The 16,501-nt window shown below is 34.1% G+C and overlaps 2 protein-coding genes across 2 annotated transcripts; both read left to right on the forward strand.

Annotated features, from left to right (window-relative positions):
* LOC108203179 (uncharacterized) lies at positions 1-8,474 on the forward strand. The gene is made up of 11 exons (XM_064084686.1): positions 1-508; positions 2,146-2,309; positions 2,702-2,921; positions 2,998-3,140; positions 3,261-3,469; positions 4,706-4,840; positions 5,468-5,596; positions 5,967-6,388; positions 6,746-6,962; positions 7,207-7,400; positions 7,598-8,474. The coding sequence occupies exons 1-11, from the start codon at positions 123-125 to the stop codon at positions 7,800-7,802; spliced, it is 2,424 nt and encodes an 807-aa protein (XP_063940756.1). The 5' UTR covers positions 1-122; the 3' UTR covers positions 7,803-8,474.
* A 3,250-nt stretch (positions 8,475-11,724) lies between these two features.
* Positions 11,725-16,360, forward strand: LOC108200316 (ASC1-like protein). Its single transcript, XM_017368425.2, has 7 exons — positions 11,725-12,275; positions 13,469-13,698; positions 13,828-13,983; positions 14,173-14,358; positions 15,361-15,545; positions 15,685-15,747; positions 15,964-16,360. Exons 1-6 carry the CDS (start codon positions 12,138-12,140, stop codon positions 15,714-15,716), a joined length of 927 nt encoding a protein of 308 aa, XP_017223914.1. The 5' UTR covers positions 11,725-12,137; the 3' UTR covers positions 15,717-15,747; positions 15,964-16,360.
* The last annotated feature ends 141 nt before the right edge of the window (positions 16,361-16,501 follow it).

Consider the following 16,501-nt stretch of genomic DNA (forward strand, 5'->3'; position numbering starts at 1 on the left):
GTATAGATGAATATCGGCCCCAGGACCGAGACAAAACCACCGTTTCATTCAAAAGTCAAAACCACCGATTCAGTCAAAACCCTCAGTGGGAGCGACTGCCTCTTCTTCACCACCACCTCCTCATGATTTCTCCGGCCATCCTCCACCTTGCCGGAAAATCCCTCAAAAAGACCAAACTACCCTCCATTCTCCTCCTATTTTCCATCCTACCCTCTTCACCATTCTCCACCTCCTGCAAAACCCACCATTATCTACATCAAACACCCCCTCCTCCTGTCCCTAAAAAGGTACCCTTTAAAGCCTCAGCTCATGGGGTGACGTGGCAAGATCCCTACCATTGGATGAAACACACTGATGACCCTGACTTGATCAACTATCTTGACCAAGAAAACTCATATGCTGATGCTTTTATGGATGATACAAAGAGTCTGCAGCAGACTTTTTATTCTGAGATGATTGCAAGATTACCCTCCAAGATTTCCACTCCCCCGGAAAGATGGGGACCTTGGTATGTCATAGAATCTCGATATATGAATACCCGATTAATTAATAAATTTCGAGGTCCTGACATGATAGAGAATGTGTATTTGTAATTTTGGTAGATGAATAATTCCGATGAATTAATAAATTTCTCGGTCCTGACATGATAGAGAATGTGTAATTGTAATCTAGATAAATAAATTATAATTCTTTGGGCATGACCATTAGTTATGGTAATGTATATGCAATGCACGATTGTGAAAGATGTAATCTTTTGGTTGCACGAGTTATGATTATTGACTCTCATTAGTGTTTTAATTAGAGCTGTAAACGAACTGAACTGTTCGGTAAGCTCGCTCGGTTCGTGTTCGATAAGCTCGTCCGATAAGCTTACCGAACACGAGTTCGAACAACATTTTCTGTCCGATAAGCTTAACGAACCGAACCGAACTTTCAGGGTGCTCGTTTCATGTTTGGTTCGTTAAGCTCGTGTTCGGCTCGAGTTCGAGAAGCTCGTGTTCGTTCGACAATAAATAAAAATATTTATAATATTATATGTAAATATAATATATGATATCCATAATTTAGGTATTAATATTTTTTATAATTGTAGATTTATATAAAATTGATATTGTATATGTTGTAAATATATAAATAAAATATTTGGGTTAATTTTTTTCATTAAATCAATTAAAAATAAGCTAAATATTATTTTCAAATATACATAGTTCGCGAACTGTTCGTGTTCGGTTCGACTGTTCGCGAACAGTTCGTGTTCGGTTCGGTTCGTTACCGAACTCGAGTTCGGACAAGAAAATTTGTTCGATAAAATTATAGAACATTGTTCGGTTCGTTAAGATTTTGATCGAGTTCGATAAGAGTTCGTCCGAGTTCGGTTCGTTTACAGTTCTAGTTTTAATAGTCCTTGTAGATAAATAATCTCGATAAGTGAATATGATTCTCTAATTCCAATAAATGTATTAGCATTGATTATGGTGGTGTATAAGCAAGAATGTGTAAAACTGTAACCTTTTGGTTGTATGAGACTCCGAGTTAGGATTATAGATCCTTTTTAGTGTTTTAGTGATGATTTATGGTTTAATTTAGTAGCGTTTACAATTCAGTCTAAGCACATTCGAATTTAATAATAATTATACGTATTGTTTTTTTGTGTGTTTTTACTTTTTCTTATTATTTATGGTTGAATTGAGCAGAGTTTTCAGTAAGGTATTTGGGTCTCGGCGGACTTGTATTAATATGTGTAAATGTATTTATGTATTCACATGTGTTGTTTTCATTATGCTAAATATATGTGCAATAATCTGTCAAGATATAATCTTTTGCTCATGTGAGTAAGCACTGTAGGTTTTTTTTTGATCGAAAGGACAGTATATTCTTTCTAGTGTTATAATTTTTACAATAATGTTTAGATTAGTTGCTTAGAGTTTGCAATTAGTCTAAGCACACCCGGATTGATCTCCATTTTCTTTCTTAGGGATGAGGTATTTGCCTGTTTGTAGATCATGTTAATTAATGTGCTGGAATTGTTGATTTGCTTGTAACATGATTTTTATGAGTTTTGAGAGACTAGCAGCTATGTATGTGATACGATTTTTGTGCGTATTGGGAATGTTGCTTATCTTACATTAATTGGGGCGTGTACAGGTTTTACTTTCAATATATTCCAGAGGGTAAGGAATACCCAGTTCTTTGTAGGAAATTAGCAGCCGAGAAGAATGGTTGGATTCAAACTATATATAATTATGTTATGGGAGAATGGCGGAAGGTGCAAATATTATTAGATTGGAACGAAATTGCAGAACAGTATGGTGAGTTCATTTATCTCTTTAGTTATTGATGAGAGTTTGATTTTTAGTTAACATAAGAGTTCTCCAGAATCATATCATCTTGTTTTATTTCATGTAATTTTCCGTGTTTTTTTAAAATCAAAAACTTGGACTGCTGTATTTTTGGAAAAGAAAATTCAAGAAGTAATTGTTTGTTTGAAAGGCATGAAAGTCAGTGCTGAAGTTTCTGAATATGACTCTATAGTGAATGAACTTATCTGCGGATGTACAACTGCATGTCTGGCATAGGGTTCTCTGGTTTTGGCTTTTTGCCTTATGTGTTATATATTAAAAAACTTATTTCTAGATTTGATATGTGCTTACAAGCAGTTTTTATAGCTTATATAATTTGGTCTGTTTGTATTTATTACCAGGGTATGTTCATGTGGGTACATGTAGAGTGTCACCGGATCATAATTATCTTGCCTTTACACTTGATATAACTGGTGCTGAAAGGTTCATGCTGCAAGCTAAGAACCTAAGCAATGGTGTTCTTGAGAACTTGAGAGTTGATGATGTAGTTAGCTTGGCATGGGCTCCAGATGGATGCACCCTATTCTATACTGTATCTGATGAAAGCCAGCGGCCTCACAGGCAAATATCTATATTACCTTTCTATGTCTTCCATATAGGAGGAGTTCATAGATCTAACTAATTTTTAGTTTATCAGGGTGCAATACTGTAAAATAGGGCAAGATCCAATCAATAATATTGAAATGTATACGGAAAAGGATTCCAGGTTCTGTGTGGACATTACTAGTACCAAGGATGGGAAGTTTATAACTGTGAATTCAAACTCAAGAACTTCATCAGAGGAAGGAATTTACCTATTTCACATGTCTTAAATAGACCCCCTCCCTGTTCCCCAACTATTATACGTGCAAGAGTTGTTTTTAAAAGTGGAATCTACTCAAATATGTGTTATATCGCTTCAGGTTTATGTCGTAGATGCAACTAACCCTCAAAGTGGCCTCCACCGAGTAAACATTCGCATCCCTGGTGTTCAGTACTTTTTGGAACATCATCATGGATTTTTCTATGCTCTAACAAATCAGCTTCCATGTGGGAATAATTTATTGTCTACTGGAAATTATTACTTGATTAGATGCCAAGTCCAGGACCTACAGACAGCTAAATGGGAGGTAAACTTTACTTTACCTAATTATGCAGTATTGACTTTTTATCTTGTGATAACAGATGAATTTCCTATTCCGCATGGTACTTTTGATGGGTATATATATCTGTTTCTCTATACTACTGCACTCATCACAATTACATTTCTTACATCCCAGAACTAGCATTGACCCTGGTTATGTGTTTGTCATATAGCTTCGTTCGTTCCGCTTAGGTTTGTTTGACACAATAATTCAAATGTGATTTGCATCTATAATATCAATGATTTCATTATGTTACTGTAAGATATCTGATTTAAAAGAATCAAATCATTTTTAATTCATTAGATGGTAACATAGGAGTCAGACTCAAATAATTTTATGGCAGTTCAACTGCAAAAGTTTTACAAAAAAAAATGGAACAAATAGTTTGAATTATGAACACTATCTTCATACATGTATTTATGTAAAGACAAAGGAAAATACATGGGGATCCACAAAGTTTTGGGAATACGCAGACCAACCATCAAGAAGGGCAGCCTGACAACCATGGCCACCACTACTGCACCCATTGATGCCGCGCACTCACTGTCTCTGTTAGTGGAACCACAGCCAAGAACAATTTGGTCGCTGACAACAAAAATGTGTGAAACTGTTGAATATACTGTGATCTTATTAAGGCCTTATAACACCTTGAGGTTTTGGAGAGTTGCTTACAGTATGGTATCACAACCAGGCTGGCTTGACTTCAAATAACCAGGTTCCGGTGGGCTGGAGCATGTTCAGGCTGTTGATGGCAAACATCAGCTTTCTTAATGTCTGGCCAACCACCTTTTATGATGGCTGCTTTGTGTTTTCTATAATTACATGGATGCCATCTTTGTGTTTAAATATTGCATGTAAACTTCTTGAAATATTCTCAAGTTATAGTGCCAACTACTATTTCAGTTCTCACCATGATATTTGTAGATAAGACTAATAATTAACAGGATGTTACGGGGACATTTATGCTATTCAGTGTTTCACTACTAGTCATTAATTATGCTGATAACTTTTCTTAATATCACCTTGAAGATGGAGCAATTTTTTGTTGAAATAATGCTAAATTAGGTGGGAATAAGGTTTAACAGAGTGTTTTTGGCATTCAGTGGGACTGGTTACTATTAAACAGGGTTGAGATTTTATACCTCAATGCATACTGTATACATGTGATCGTCTTTGAGGAATTTTTATTTTGTTCTTTATATTTGTGTTTTCTTTTGCCAGACCATCATTTTACCAAGTGAAGATATCAGCATACACGACATGGACATCTTTAATGGACACCTGGTTCTTTTCCTTAACAAAAATGGTTCTCCCGTTATATGTTCCATCAAATTACCAATTGATGAAAGCTTTAAGGTATAGCCTCCACTTTCTTCATACAAGTGCATATATAAATATGTAAATTGGAGATATATTCAACTCGTAATAGATATTCCTTTAATATAATTGTAGTTATATTTATTAGGAATTTATCAAATTAAGGAAACTTACTGCTAACAAAATATCACTCTTTATCATATGACATGTCATGTACACTAAAGTTGCGTTCACTTGGATGCAACAAAATAGGGGGAGAATGGAATGAAATTTGTACTCTAAATTGGGGGTGCTTGAAGAAAATATATATAATTTTCATTCCTTAAATCACTCCGTTCCAAACTATTTCAACTAGAAAATTAACCCACATGTTTTGGAAGGAATGCTCATTTCACTTCTTCATCATATTTCCTTACAGTCTTCATAATAAAAAATTTAGACTCTCACATATTTAGTCACTATTTTCTCATACATTCTTCTTTCTCCATAAAACTTCTTTATAATTTTTCATTCCATTCTCTCCTCATTCCATTCCGTCCAAGTGAACGCAACTAAGTTCTTGTTGTAATAAGTATTGCACTTGAATTTGGAATCTCTATATCTTTGTATGGAATCTTTTAAATCTTTATGTTGTGTGATTATAGTTGATCTGCTATTGACTTGTAGAAAGAAATGAAGATTGATGATCTTAACCCGTGGTATTTCCCTCTGCCATCAAACCTATGTGAAATTGTTCCTGGTTCAAATCATGACTTCAACAGCTCGCAGTACCGTGCCATCGTCTCATCTCCAGTGGTATGACCAGTAAATGATATAGTGTTGAGATGCACAATGACACTGCTTTTATTTATTCGGAAGCAGACTCTTTTTTCCAGTATCCTCTTAGGTCTCCATTTATTGATTAGTTTTCTCCATTAATAATGTACTCTATAAATAAGGATTTAGCTTATGCTATGCATTTATTGAACTTCAAACACAAAGTTATAGGTTATACACTAGTTTGAATCAAAGTAAACGATGCTCTTAAGTTTCATAGTCTATGCAGTTGCAATGTTTTAATTGAAGTTGAACTAAAATTCTCCTCGAAGCCCAAAAATAGCAATTAATATGAGCAAGTGAGTTGGTGAGGTATTCCTTATACTTTGTCCTATTTTTTCAAGTACAGATACCTGATGTAATTGTTGATTACGACATGTCGAGGTATACTTTCTCCATAGTGCATCAAGATGAGGTTCCTGGCAGTACTCCTAATTTTAACAGTAACTCATCCTCACTTACTTGCAAAAGAGAGAGTTTCGATTTTCAGAACACCCAAAGTGAAAGGGGCGAAGATGTTATAAATGATGAAGGGCAGAAATGGAGTAATTTTTCTGATGCCTATTGTTGTGAACTAAAGGAAGTTGTTTCCCATGATGGTATCAAAATTCCTCTGACCATCTTGTACTCTCGTAGAGCACATCACAAGGGTCAGTCTCCTGGACTACTACAAGGCTATGGAGCATACGGGCAAGTGCTTGATAAAAGCTGGAGCTCAGATCGATTAAGCTTACTTGATCGTGGCTGGGTGGTTGCATTTGCTGATGTAAGGTATATACCTGGTTTTTTAATAATATTATAAAGCAATGTTAAAGCCGCAACTTTGTTCAGTATTGCTGTTTATTCTCCAAAATTATTTTCATATGGAGCATAAATTATTGGAATTAGAGGAAGTTGTGCAGCTTATAGACTCACCAAACGCGTTTTAAGTTAAGTCTGTCACCTTCCAACTTTTGAGTGGAGCTAGTTCAGTTCAGTTTTAATGTATAATGGTCAATAATAATTTACTACGGTCTCACTTTCAATTTTGATCTGGATATATAGCAAGCGATTTACTTATTGCTGGCTGCAGTTTATACTGATGTCAAGAATCAAAATCTGATGTTGTGACCTGATTCAACTGCACAGAGGTGGTGCTGGTGCTGATCCTTCATGGCATAAATCTGGGAGTGGTTTGTTCAAATCAAACTCTATAGCTGATTTTGTGGCATGTGCCGAGTACCTAATTAGTGAACATTATGTTCACAAGTATCATCTTGGGGCTTTTGGAGGTAGCGCTGGAGGTCTTCTTGTTGGTGCAGCTGCTAATAGGTATCCACAACTCTTTCGAGCTATCATTCTAAAGGTAAACTCCCCTGAAAACTTCAGTGGAAATCATATGTTGTCTTTACGTGGCCGATTTTTATAACAGTTCATGTGGCACTTCTTCCCCTGGGAATCTATGTCTGTGGTCTATTACTTTAATTACTTAATATAATGATGATGTTGATAAAGTTATCATGAATGTTCATAAAGATTATGTCAGTGGACTCGTGTTGTGCGACTGATCATCAAATTTAGTTGTAAACTAACCTTTATGTTTACCCCAGGTTCCGTTTCTTGATATATGCAACACATTATTGGATCCTAGTCTGCCCCTTACAATGTTAGACTATGAAGAATTTGGAAACCCTCAGATACAGTCCCAATTCCAATCAATTTTAAGCTACTCACCCTATGACAATGTACCATCTGGAGTTTGCTGTCCTGCGATGCTTGTGACAGCATCTTTTAATGACTCAAGGTAATCTTAGAAATTCTTCTATATAATACATCCTCCTTACCTTAGCATGTAAGCGGAACACGTGTCTGCATTGACTTGGCACACACAAACATCTGCTGGAAAACATGTGATCATAGTTAAACTGGCGCATTCCATTGTACATCATAATGCATTCCATTGTACATCATAATATTAACTTAAGCTCTGCTTAATCTTAGAGTTGGAGTCTGGGAACCTGCAAAATGGGTGGCTAAAGTCAGAGAAAATGCATGTTCAGATTGTTCTCAAGCAGTCATTTTGAAGACAAATATGAAGGGTGGACATTTTGGCGAAGGAGGGCTGTACAGTCAATGCGAGGAATCTGCATATGAATACGCTTTTCTGGTGAAAACTATGGGCCTCATGGAGAAGGATCGTAAATAAATATTATGCATCGATTTTTCACAGACCTTTAGACGTAAATTAAGGTAATTTCAACTCCTGTTGTCCTTGTACAGTTATTTGCTACCTTTAATCAGTAGCCATAGAAGCTCAGAGAGATAAATTTGGTGCTCATATGCAAGAGGACAGCTATGCCAGGTGATTTCATTACTGAATGGTTCAAATCCGCAAAACATTCAAAGCTCTAAATGCTAACATCTATATTCTACTTGCCCTATATCGGTTTATGATATCTCATTAGCCCTATTGCTCGGTTCGACACCAGAGGAAATGTATTGTGATGTTTCACAGTTTTACTATCAGCTCTTCACAAGATGATGTTTTCCACTTGTTCTTGTCCCACATGAAAAGGGAAAGTATGGGTAGAGAAGGCTGAAAGTACAGTAGATTGTGAGGATTTGTTTATTTAGAATCACATTGATCATCTGTCATTGCATGTAAAAGTTTGAAGCTAAGCTGGGCATGCATGTGAAAATCGAACATTTCATGAAGAAAGTGGAAGACAATCATATTTCACATGTTGTTTAGCTAGCTAAGGCTCTTGACCAATAAAAATGTTGTGAAATGAGTATTAGAAGAATCTGGTTGCTATAAGCCAATGACACCACAGCAGCAATGGCTTTGGTTTGGTTATTTTAATAATTTGTTTCTTAATCACACCGGTCGCAAAATTGAGAATCGGAGCTAAAAAGCGACCTACTATAAGGATTTATCAGAGATTTTTAGTCAAACGACAAATCAGTAAAATATTTTTTTAAAATTAAATGTAGATTTTTCAATAAATCAGAGATTTTTAAAATAGTGGACTTATATCTAGATAATTAATTATTTTAATAACAAAGAGAAAATAATGGTACAGCTAACATGTTATATCAATCATGGGCTTAGTACAGATAATTAGGATGTAGATTCGTTTAATCATATACCCATTTCATTTGGTTTGATCATGCAACTCCTAATATATTAACAAAAATAAATAAATTTTGTGCACAAAACCTTTTTCCTAGTGATATTTTATAATGCTAAATTGATGATTTCCCTAATCATGAATGAAGTAAACGAACCTTTTGCTCCCCTGAAATATGTCATTTGCCGTATGTTAACTTTTTATAACAGGATTCGGTAAAAAAAAAATATTATAGGACTATCAATGAGTAATATTTTTAGGTTTTATCCGGAAAATTTTAATAAAACTGAGTGTTGAATTTGGTTTGATTTAGTTCGCCTAAGATTTATTACTAGAATAATACAGATATTAATTTATAAGCTTCTAAACTCAAAATATTATTATTAGTCATGTGTGAAACTAAAAACTACTCCAGTATAAGTTTAATACAGTACTCCCTCCGTCCCTCTCATTTCTTTACACTTTTTTTTTATGTCCCATCTATTTCTTTATATTTCAAAACTTACCCAAAATAGTTAACGGGTCCCACCACTTCTTCACTTTTCTTTCCTTTTCACACTTCTTTTACTCCACTATCTTCTTTTTATACATTAAAAATCAATATATCTCACCACTTCACCCACTTTTCTTTCTATTTTCCACTACTTTATACATATTTTTTAATCTCCATACCCAACCCAAACAATAAGAAATGGAAGAGACGGAGGGAGTAATTCCTAAATAGTTGTTCAAAAATGTTACTTGTGTTACGTACGTGAACAAAATAATTAAAAGACAATAGTACTTCATTTAAAAAAGAAAAAAAAAAGACAATAGTACTTTATTAGTACAGAACAAGTACACAAAAAAAACATAAAATAATTATGTAGCCTGAATAATGGGGTCCGCATGGCCCACTTCTAAAAATAAGCTTTCAAAAACATTTACTACCAATTCGTTCATATTTGCAGGTGCAACTATTCGCTCGGTTATCAATCAATTTGTTCTGAAATTGAATATATATTGCAGTGCTTGTCGGCCTTGTTTTTGATAATTAAACTTGCGTGCGTTAGGATTGTGTTGACCAATGCGTTAACGTAGCAAATTCGAATTAGAGAATTGTATGTTTGTGTACGAGTGCGCGCATAAACATGATCGGGAGAGATTGAGTGAGGGGGAGTGAGTGAAGTAAAAATGAAAAAAAAATTAAGACATAGTATAAGTTATTGAAGTATTTGAAAAAAAAATCCGAACCTGAAATAAAAAAGTTAACATTTTTTTTTTTGAGAGCAAAAAAGTTAACATTTTTAATTTTTTTAAGTGTTTCTAATTTTTTTACAGAAACAGGTAAAATAAAATAGAAGCGACTTTTTCTTATAAAAGAGGTGGGAGCAGGGTGGTGCCAAAGTAGAGATGGCAAAAAAAACCGATCCGAATGGATACCCGACCGTTTCGACCCGAATGGATCTTACCGAACCCGATATTTTGGATTTGGATTTGGATTTGGATTTGATTTTTAGACCCGAACGAGTTTGGTTTGGATTTGGATACTAGGTATTCCGTATCGAAACCCGACCCGAAATCCAAATCCGATCCAAACCCGAAACCCGAAAAAAATCTAAATATATATATATGTATGTATGTATGTATGTATGTATGTATGTATGTATGTATGTATGTATGTATACTAATATACTTCTTTTCAATTTTAAATCTACTAAATTTTGGTTATATATATAGAGTGTGAATATATATATTCTTGGGTTATAGTGGCTTTTTTTGTTTAACTAATGAGTTTCTTTAATATTTCATACTCCATATAGTGAAGATTTGTGTTCAGAAATTATTAAATACGGTTCACGATTTTATTAATGTGTAATACTTTATTATTAAAGTAGTTTAGTTTTAAATATAATGAAATTTAAGGGCGAAAAAATCAAAAAATAATATTTTTACAATACTTTATAAATTTCAGAATTTAGGTTTTGGACAAACCCGAACCCGATCCGAAACCCGTGGATTTGGATTTGATATTTGAAACCCGATTGGATTTGGATTTGGATTTTAAAAATAATTTGGATTTGAATTTGGATATATCAAATATCCGAACCGATCCAACCCGTTGCCATCCCTATGCCAAAGAGGCACTACATTTAAAATTTTAGTCTTAAATTATTGCATATATTTTAATAAAGAAATATTAAAATAAAATAATAAATATACAGAAGCTGAAAAATATCAAATTAGAGCTGAGTTAATTCTATATACTTATACTTAATAATAAAATTACACACATAATCTCTGTCCATGTGCGATAATATTATAAGTGCAACTTTGACTCAATTTAAAATTATTAAATTATATATCAAATATAATTTTATAAACTTGTTTATTAAACAAAAAATGTTGACTAAATCGATTATATCAGCATAAGTTCACATCAAATATTTTCAAAAAAAATAATAAAATTAAGTGTTTTTTAATTTATTTTTTTATTTTAATCTAATATCATATAATGCAATCAATTTTGGAAAAATTTCAATATTTAAGTCCTTGATATTCATAGAAGTGATTCTCTTCCACAAAGGTGCAACTATAAAAGTACAGCTTTAAACCATAAAAAAATAAGCAACTTTGATTTTATCACCAAGAAGAGCATAATGCTTAACATCCAATTTAGTTTAAATCCAAATGAAAAACACAAAAAACTCAATCAAAAGAATACATGCCGACACAAAAATTAATTCCTTTATTCTTAATAAAAGTAGCATGAAAGTGCACCTCTTTTCTCTCCTGTCACAAATAAATTCTGTGTCCGGATAAATTCAACTCTCTTTACACTTCTTAACATCACCAACTTTCAAAACTAAACAAACACAAAAATAAATAAACAAACACACAAGCATAACATAAAATGTACAACATTAATGTTTAAAATAGATACTTCCACTTTTTAAAACAATCCAATCTAAAATAACAAGGTAATGATTAAATACATAGGTTTTTATTACTTAATTTAACAGGGCTAAAGATTCCATCTTGTTCTTGGGCTTTTTACACCTCCCATCTTTGGACTCAAATTCTATAAAAATAGTGTAGATACATACAAGTCCTTGTATGTATATATTGATATCATCACAAATCAAATTAATCAGTGCCTTGAAAATTACCCAATTCAATCAAAGTCAACTCATGCCAGGGGAGATCTATTCAACTCTAAAGCGAAGAAACTGGGTGCAAAGCTTTGATATGCTTGTATTTTGACCTGCCCACAAAGCTTATTTACACACCCCTTATAAATTTTGTACATAAAGATTCAATCTTTTTATATTTTGAGCTTAAAGATTCAATCTTTTTTGCATTTTGGGCATAAAGATTCAATCTTTTTTGGGTTTTGAGCATAAAGATTCAATCTTTTTAGGATTCCCGACATGGGTTTAGTTGATTTGTTGGGGTCTTTTGATTGGGAGCAAGAATCTTACCCTCAGTATGAAGATTTTGTTGTTCTTCCCTTGTTTGCCTTGTTCTTTCCCACTGTTCGATTCTTTCTTGACAGATTTGTGTTTGAGGTACTTTATTTTGGTTGTTATGATTAATGTTGGTGTTTGATGGTTGTTTTGTAGTTTGGAGATCCATTGTGAATGTATCATTGTTTAGTTTTGTTAATTATTCTGTTTTAGCTTGAATTCGAGTTTTCGGCTTTTTTGAGCTGGGATTTTAGTTAGTGTTTTGCTCCCTGCAATTTAATGGAAGAAAACGGAGCATAGAACATATTAATGTACTTGAATGTGCAGTCTAGGCATTCTTATCTCTTCTTTATCCTCTTCTTATTAATTTGAAGACTGAATGCTTTTTAGTTAATAAACATGCTAGTGTAAATTAAACTAAACTTGTAGAGTACGGACTGAATGCTTAACTAGTAGGAGTAAAGAGACTCTTATCATCGAGGTTTCCCCTACCATCAGGAAGAGAGTCTATCTTTTTTCTCATAAACGCATTAATTTTATACCTAGACTGTACTTTGGAAGGATTCTACTTGTACTTGGATATTAAGTCATTTACCTGAAGATTTTGTCCCCCAACAGTGGTTTCCTCTAGTACTACATTCTTTTTTGGTGGTCATAAATTCTAATGATTGCAGGTAGCCTACTCACATAATTGAGTTGAGATTCTGATATCTTCAATTTCAATGGTGGATTTAAATCAGGCTGTATTATTCTAATATCTATTACATAAAGTAGGTAATGTGGAACTTGTAATTGTTTTGAGGCCTTCTCTTCAAGGGCCATGATTCTTTTTGTTAATAGTGTAGTCTAATATTATTAGTATTCTGCTAGTATTGTATGTAGAGTTAGTTTCTACTTGTCAACAAACAACCCTCTAACCTTTAGGGTACATGCTCGAATGTTTGATCTATATCTAACAAAACAAAGTCTCCCCTTCAGGATCTTCTGTCTGGCTGAGTGATGTTTCTACTACCCGTGGAACTTCATATTGTTGTTGATTAGCTGAACAATCAAAATAACTCTACATCAGATCTACTATCCCTAGAACTTCATATTGTTGTTGATTAGCTGAACAAACAAAATAAATCTCAATTAGGTAGGTTGCCAAGAAACTCTGAACCAGAAAGACTGCTTTAACTTATAAATGACATGTTATACTGATATAAACTGAGCGTAGCATATCCAGATAGAAATGTACTCCTTTGGATTTTATTTTGCTCAGACTGAAAAGTGTAACGTAACTTTGCATGTTGCAGAGAGTTGGAAGATATTTGATATTTGGAAAGGGACAACAGAATATAGCCATAGAGACAGATGAGAGGAGAAAGAAAATACATAAGTTCAAGGAGTCAGCTTGGAAATGCATCTATTATCTTTCAGCAGAGGTTCTAGCTCTTGCTGTAACCTATGATGAGCCTTGGTTCACTAACACTAGCAATTTTTGGACAGGCCCTGGTGATCAAGTATGGCCAGAGTTAAAAACAAAGTAAGGATTCTAGAAAATAACCACCTATGATAATGTTACTTTGGAAGCCACATTGGGTTGTTCAGTAATAATATGGTATACCATAGCATGTTATTAGCATACTAACTTGAGTTGCTGTATGACAACCAGGTTGAAACTGAAAGGTCTTTATATGTATACTGGCGGATTCTATACCTACTCTATATTTGCGCTGATATTCTGGGAAACAAGGCGTTCTGACTTTGGGGTTTCAATGGGTCATCACGTAGCAACTGCCATACTCATCATATTGTCTTATATATTCAGGTTTGACTAAAACATATCAGTTATATAGTTATAGTTTTGGTGCTGATAACAGTTATCCCAACGTTTATACAGATCAAAATTTGTCTGAGCAGCTGTCATGTTATTACTCAATATAGGGCTATTTTCATATTTAGCTGAAAGAGATCTAGTTTCTAGTGAAATAATATTACTTTTTATGTCTACCTGCAGATTTGCTCGTGTTGGGTCTGTTGTTTTGGCTCTACATGATGCTAGTGATGTGTTCCTGGAAGTAGGGAAAATGTCCAAATACAGTGGTGCAGAGGCACTTGCTAGCTTTGCATTTATTCTGTTTGTTCTATCGTGGGTTCTACTTCGCCTCATTTATTATCCATTTTGGATTCTCTGGAGTACAAGGTGGGAACAGATTCCAAAATATCTAAATATATTTTGCTCCTGCAAATACTTCTATGTTAATGTCAAGACGTATAATCCTAATATTGATGTCAATTCTGAACTTTTGGTTAGAGTAGATTATCAACTAAGTATCTAATGGTCCTGACAAACACAGAAAATGTGACGTGGCTTCTCATAATCTATTTTCAAATAAGTTTACTGTGACTTGCTTGGTACCCCATATTTGTGAGGGGCTGAGGGCATTGCTTGATTTGTTGCATGAAACAGATAGCTTACACAAGAATGCTGGATACCTTTTCATACAATAGGTGTATCTTGCCGACTTTTCCTGCGGCACTTGGTTTTACAAGTTCAACGTATGTATAACTCATATATAGAATGACAAGAATCATAACATGTTTGTCTAAAAATGATAGAATATCCTAAGGTTCGGTGACCAGTAATAGAAGCTAAGGCTAAATACTTAAGACTTTAGTAGCTCCAAAGTGCGGGAGAAGTGATGCTTCTAAAGGTTAAGCATTATATTCTTTCATTATTTTATTGGCAGTCATGGCCTCAGGATGTATGGTAAATTGGTAGTATTATCTTATGTTTGTGAGGATAAATGTTTGTAAACTCTAGAAGACATACCATAACTGTTGTGTACTTTGTTCTGTAGAACTTTCATGGCTGGTTTGTTTTCTTTGTTAGACTTTTATTTATCTACTATTGGTATTTGTAATTATCATGGTAGCTGAAGCTCTTAAAGCCTTATCAATTAAGATCATATCATGTATGACTATCTAGCCGGTCAATCTTCAGTCTAATTACCCTGAAATCCTTCTTAGTTTGATGCATACTCCAGTTGTGCCACAACCCACTATGAATTTCTGTGTTTCATGAGAATTGGTTGCATTAGAAGACTAGAATGCATAACTGGACAAGCTGCACCAACTTTTTCATATTTCTATTTTCTCATATTCCTTCTTTCTTTCTGATCGTTTCATTCCATTTCCGGTGCAGTTACGAAGTCCTCAGAACACTGGACAAAGCAAAACATAGAGCTGAAGGACCAATTTATTACTATGTTTTCAACACTCTGCTCTATTGCTTGCTTGTCCTTCACATTTACTGGTGGGTGTTAATGTATAGGATGCTTGTCAAACAAATCCAAGCAAGAGGCCAACTTAGCGATGATGTTCGATCAGGTAAGTTGTTACAACTGAAAATTTATGCTTTTGCATGCATAAGGGTGTAATTGTATGATTTTAGTAAAATAAGCAGGCACGGGTCCTCCTTCCTTTGTGAGTGATCTTTACTCAAAAATTCTAAAATCTTCTAATGCAGATTCGGAAGATGAAAACGAACACGAAGATTGAAAATATTTCAGGACTCGATATATGGCAGAAGGTGATGTGACAATTGTCGACGTCGTTTTTTCACTGTAATCAGTAACGCAATATATACATTTAAAGATGACTAATTACAGTATGGTAAACTCAACTGTATACATGAGCTCCTGGAAGATATAATCGAGACCTCCTAAAATTTGATTAGATTTTGTTGTAATATTATTTGACTTCTACTTTACACTGATAAGACACATCCTTTTATTTACTTCTGCAGATGGTAGAATTAAGAATTATACTTGAAGTGTTCATTAAAACACTTGTCACAAGTAGTTTCCTTATAACTGGAGGAACAATGTATATTTATTTGAGAGCAGCTGTGTGGAAGCACGTCAAGGACGGGATGCTTGGAGCATTTCTGGTAAGCGGGGAAGGTTTGGTTCGCTGAGGAAGCAAGCCAAAGGTTTATTTGAGGTCATGGCATTTTTAATCCATTTATCGATGTGTTTAGGGTTCTTTTTTAAAGATTTGATACTGAAGTTTTATCAGCTGGAACGCTCCTGATGAAACCTATTGTAACCCGTGTGTTTAACCAAGCTCTTAGTGCTGTCCGACTGTTGTCTTGCTTCCACTCTGATTAAATTCATACGAGAAAGGCCTTTGAATTGTAGAAATGTGTCCTTTCTTAGGTTCATTTTCAGTTTTGATACCCTGCTGCTATTTCTTTCGAGAATTGCCAATGAAAGAAAACATAAATTGTATTATTTATACCGAAAGTGTATCTGATTGATATCTATCTGCAAACAGTACTTAAA

The sequence above is a fragment of the Daucus carota genome, chromosome 9 (genome assembly GCF_001625215.2).
Source record: "Daucus carota subsp. sativus chromosome 9, DH1 v3.0, whole genome shotgun sequence".
Taxonomy (NCBI): Eukaryota; Viridiplantae; Streptophyta; class Magnoliopsida; order Apiales; family Apiaceae; genus Daucus; species Daucus carota.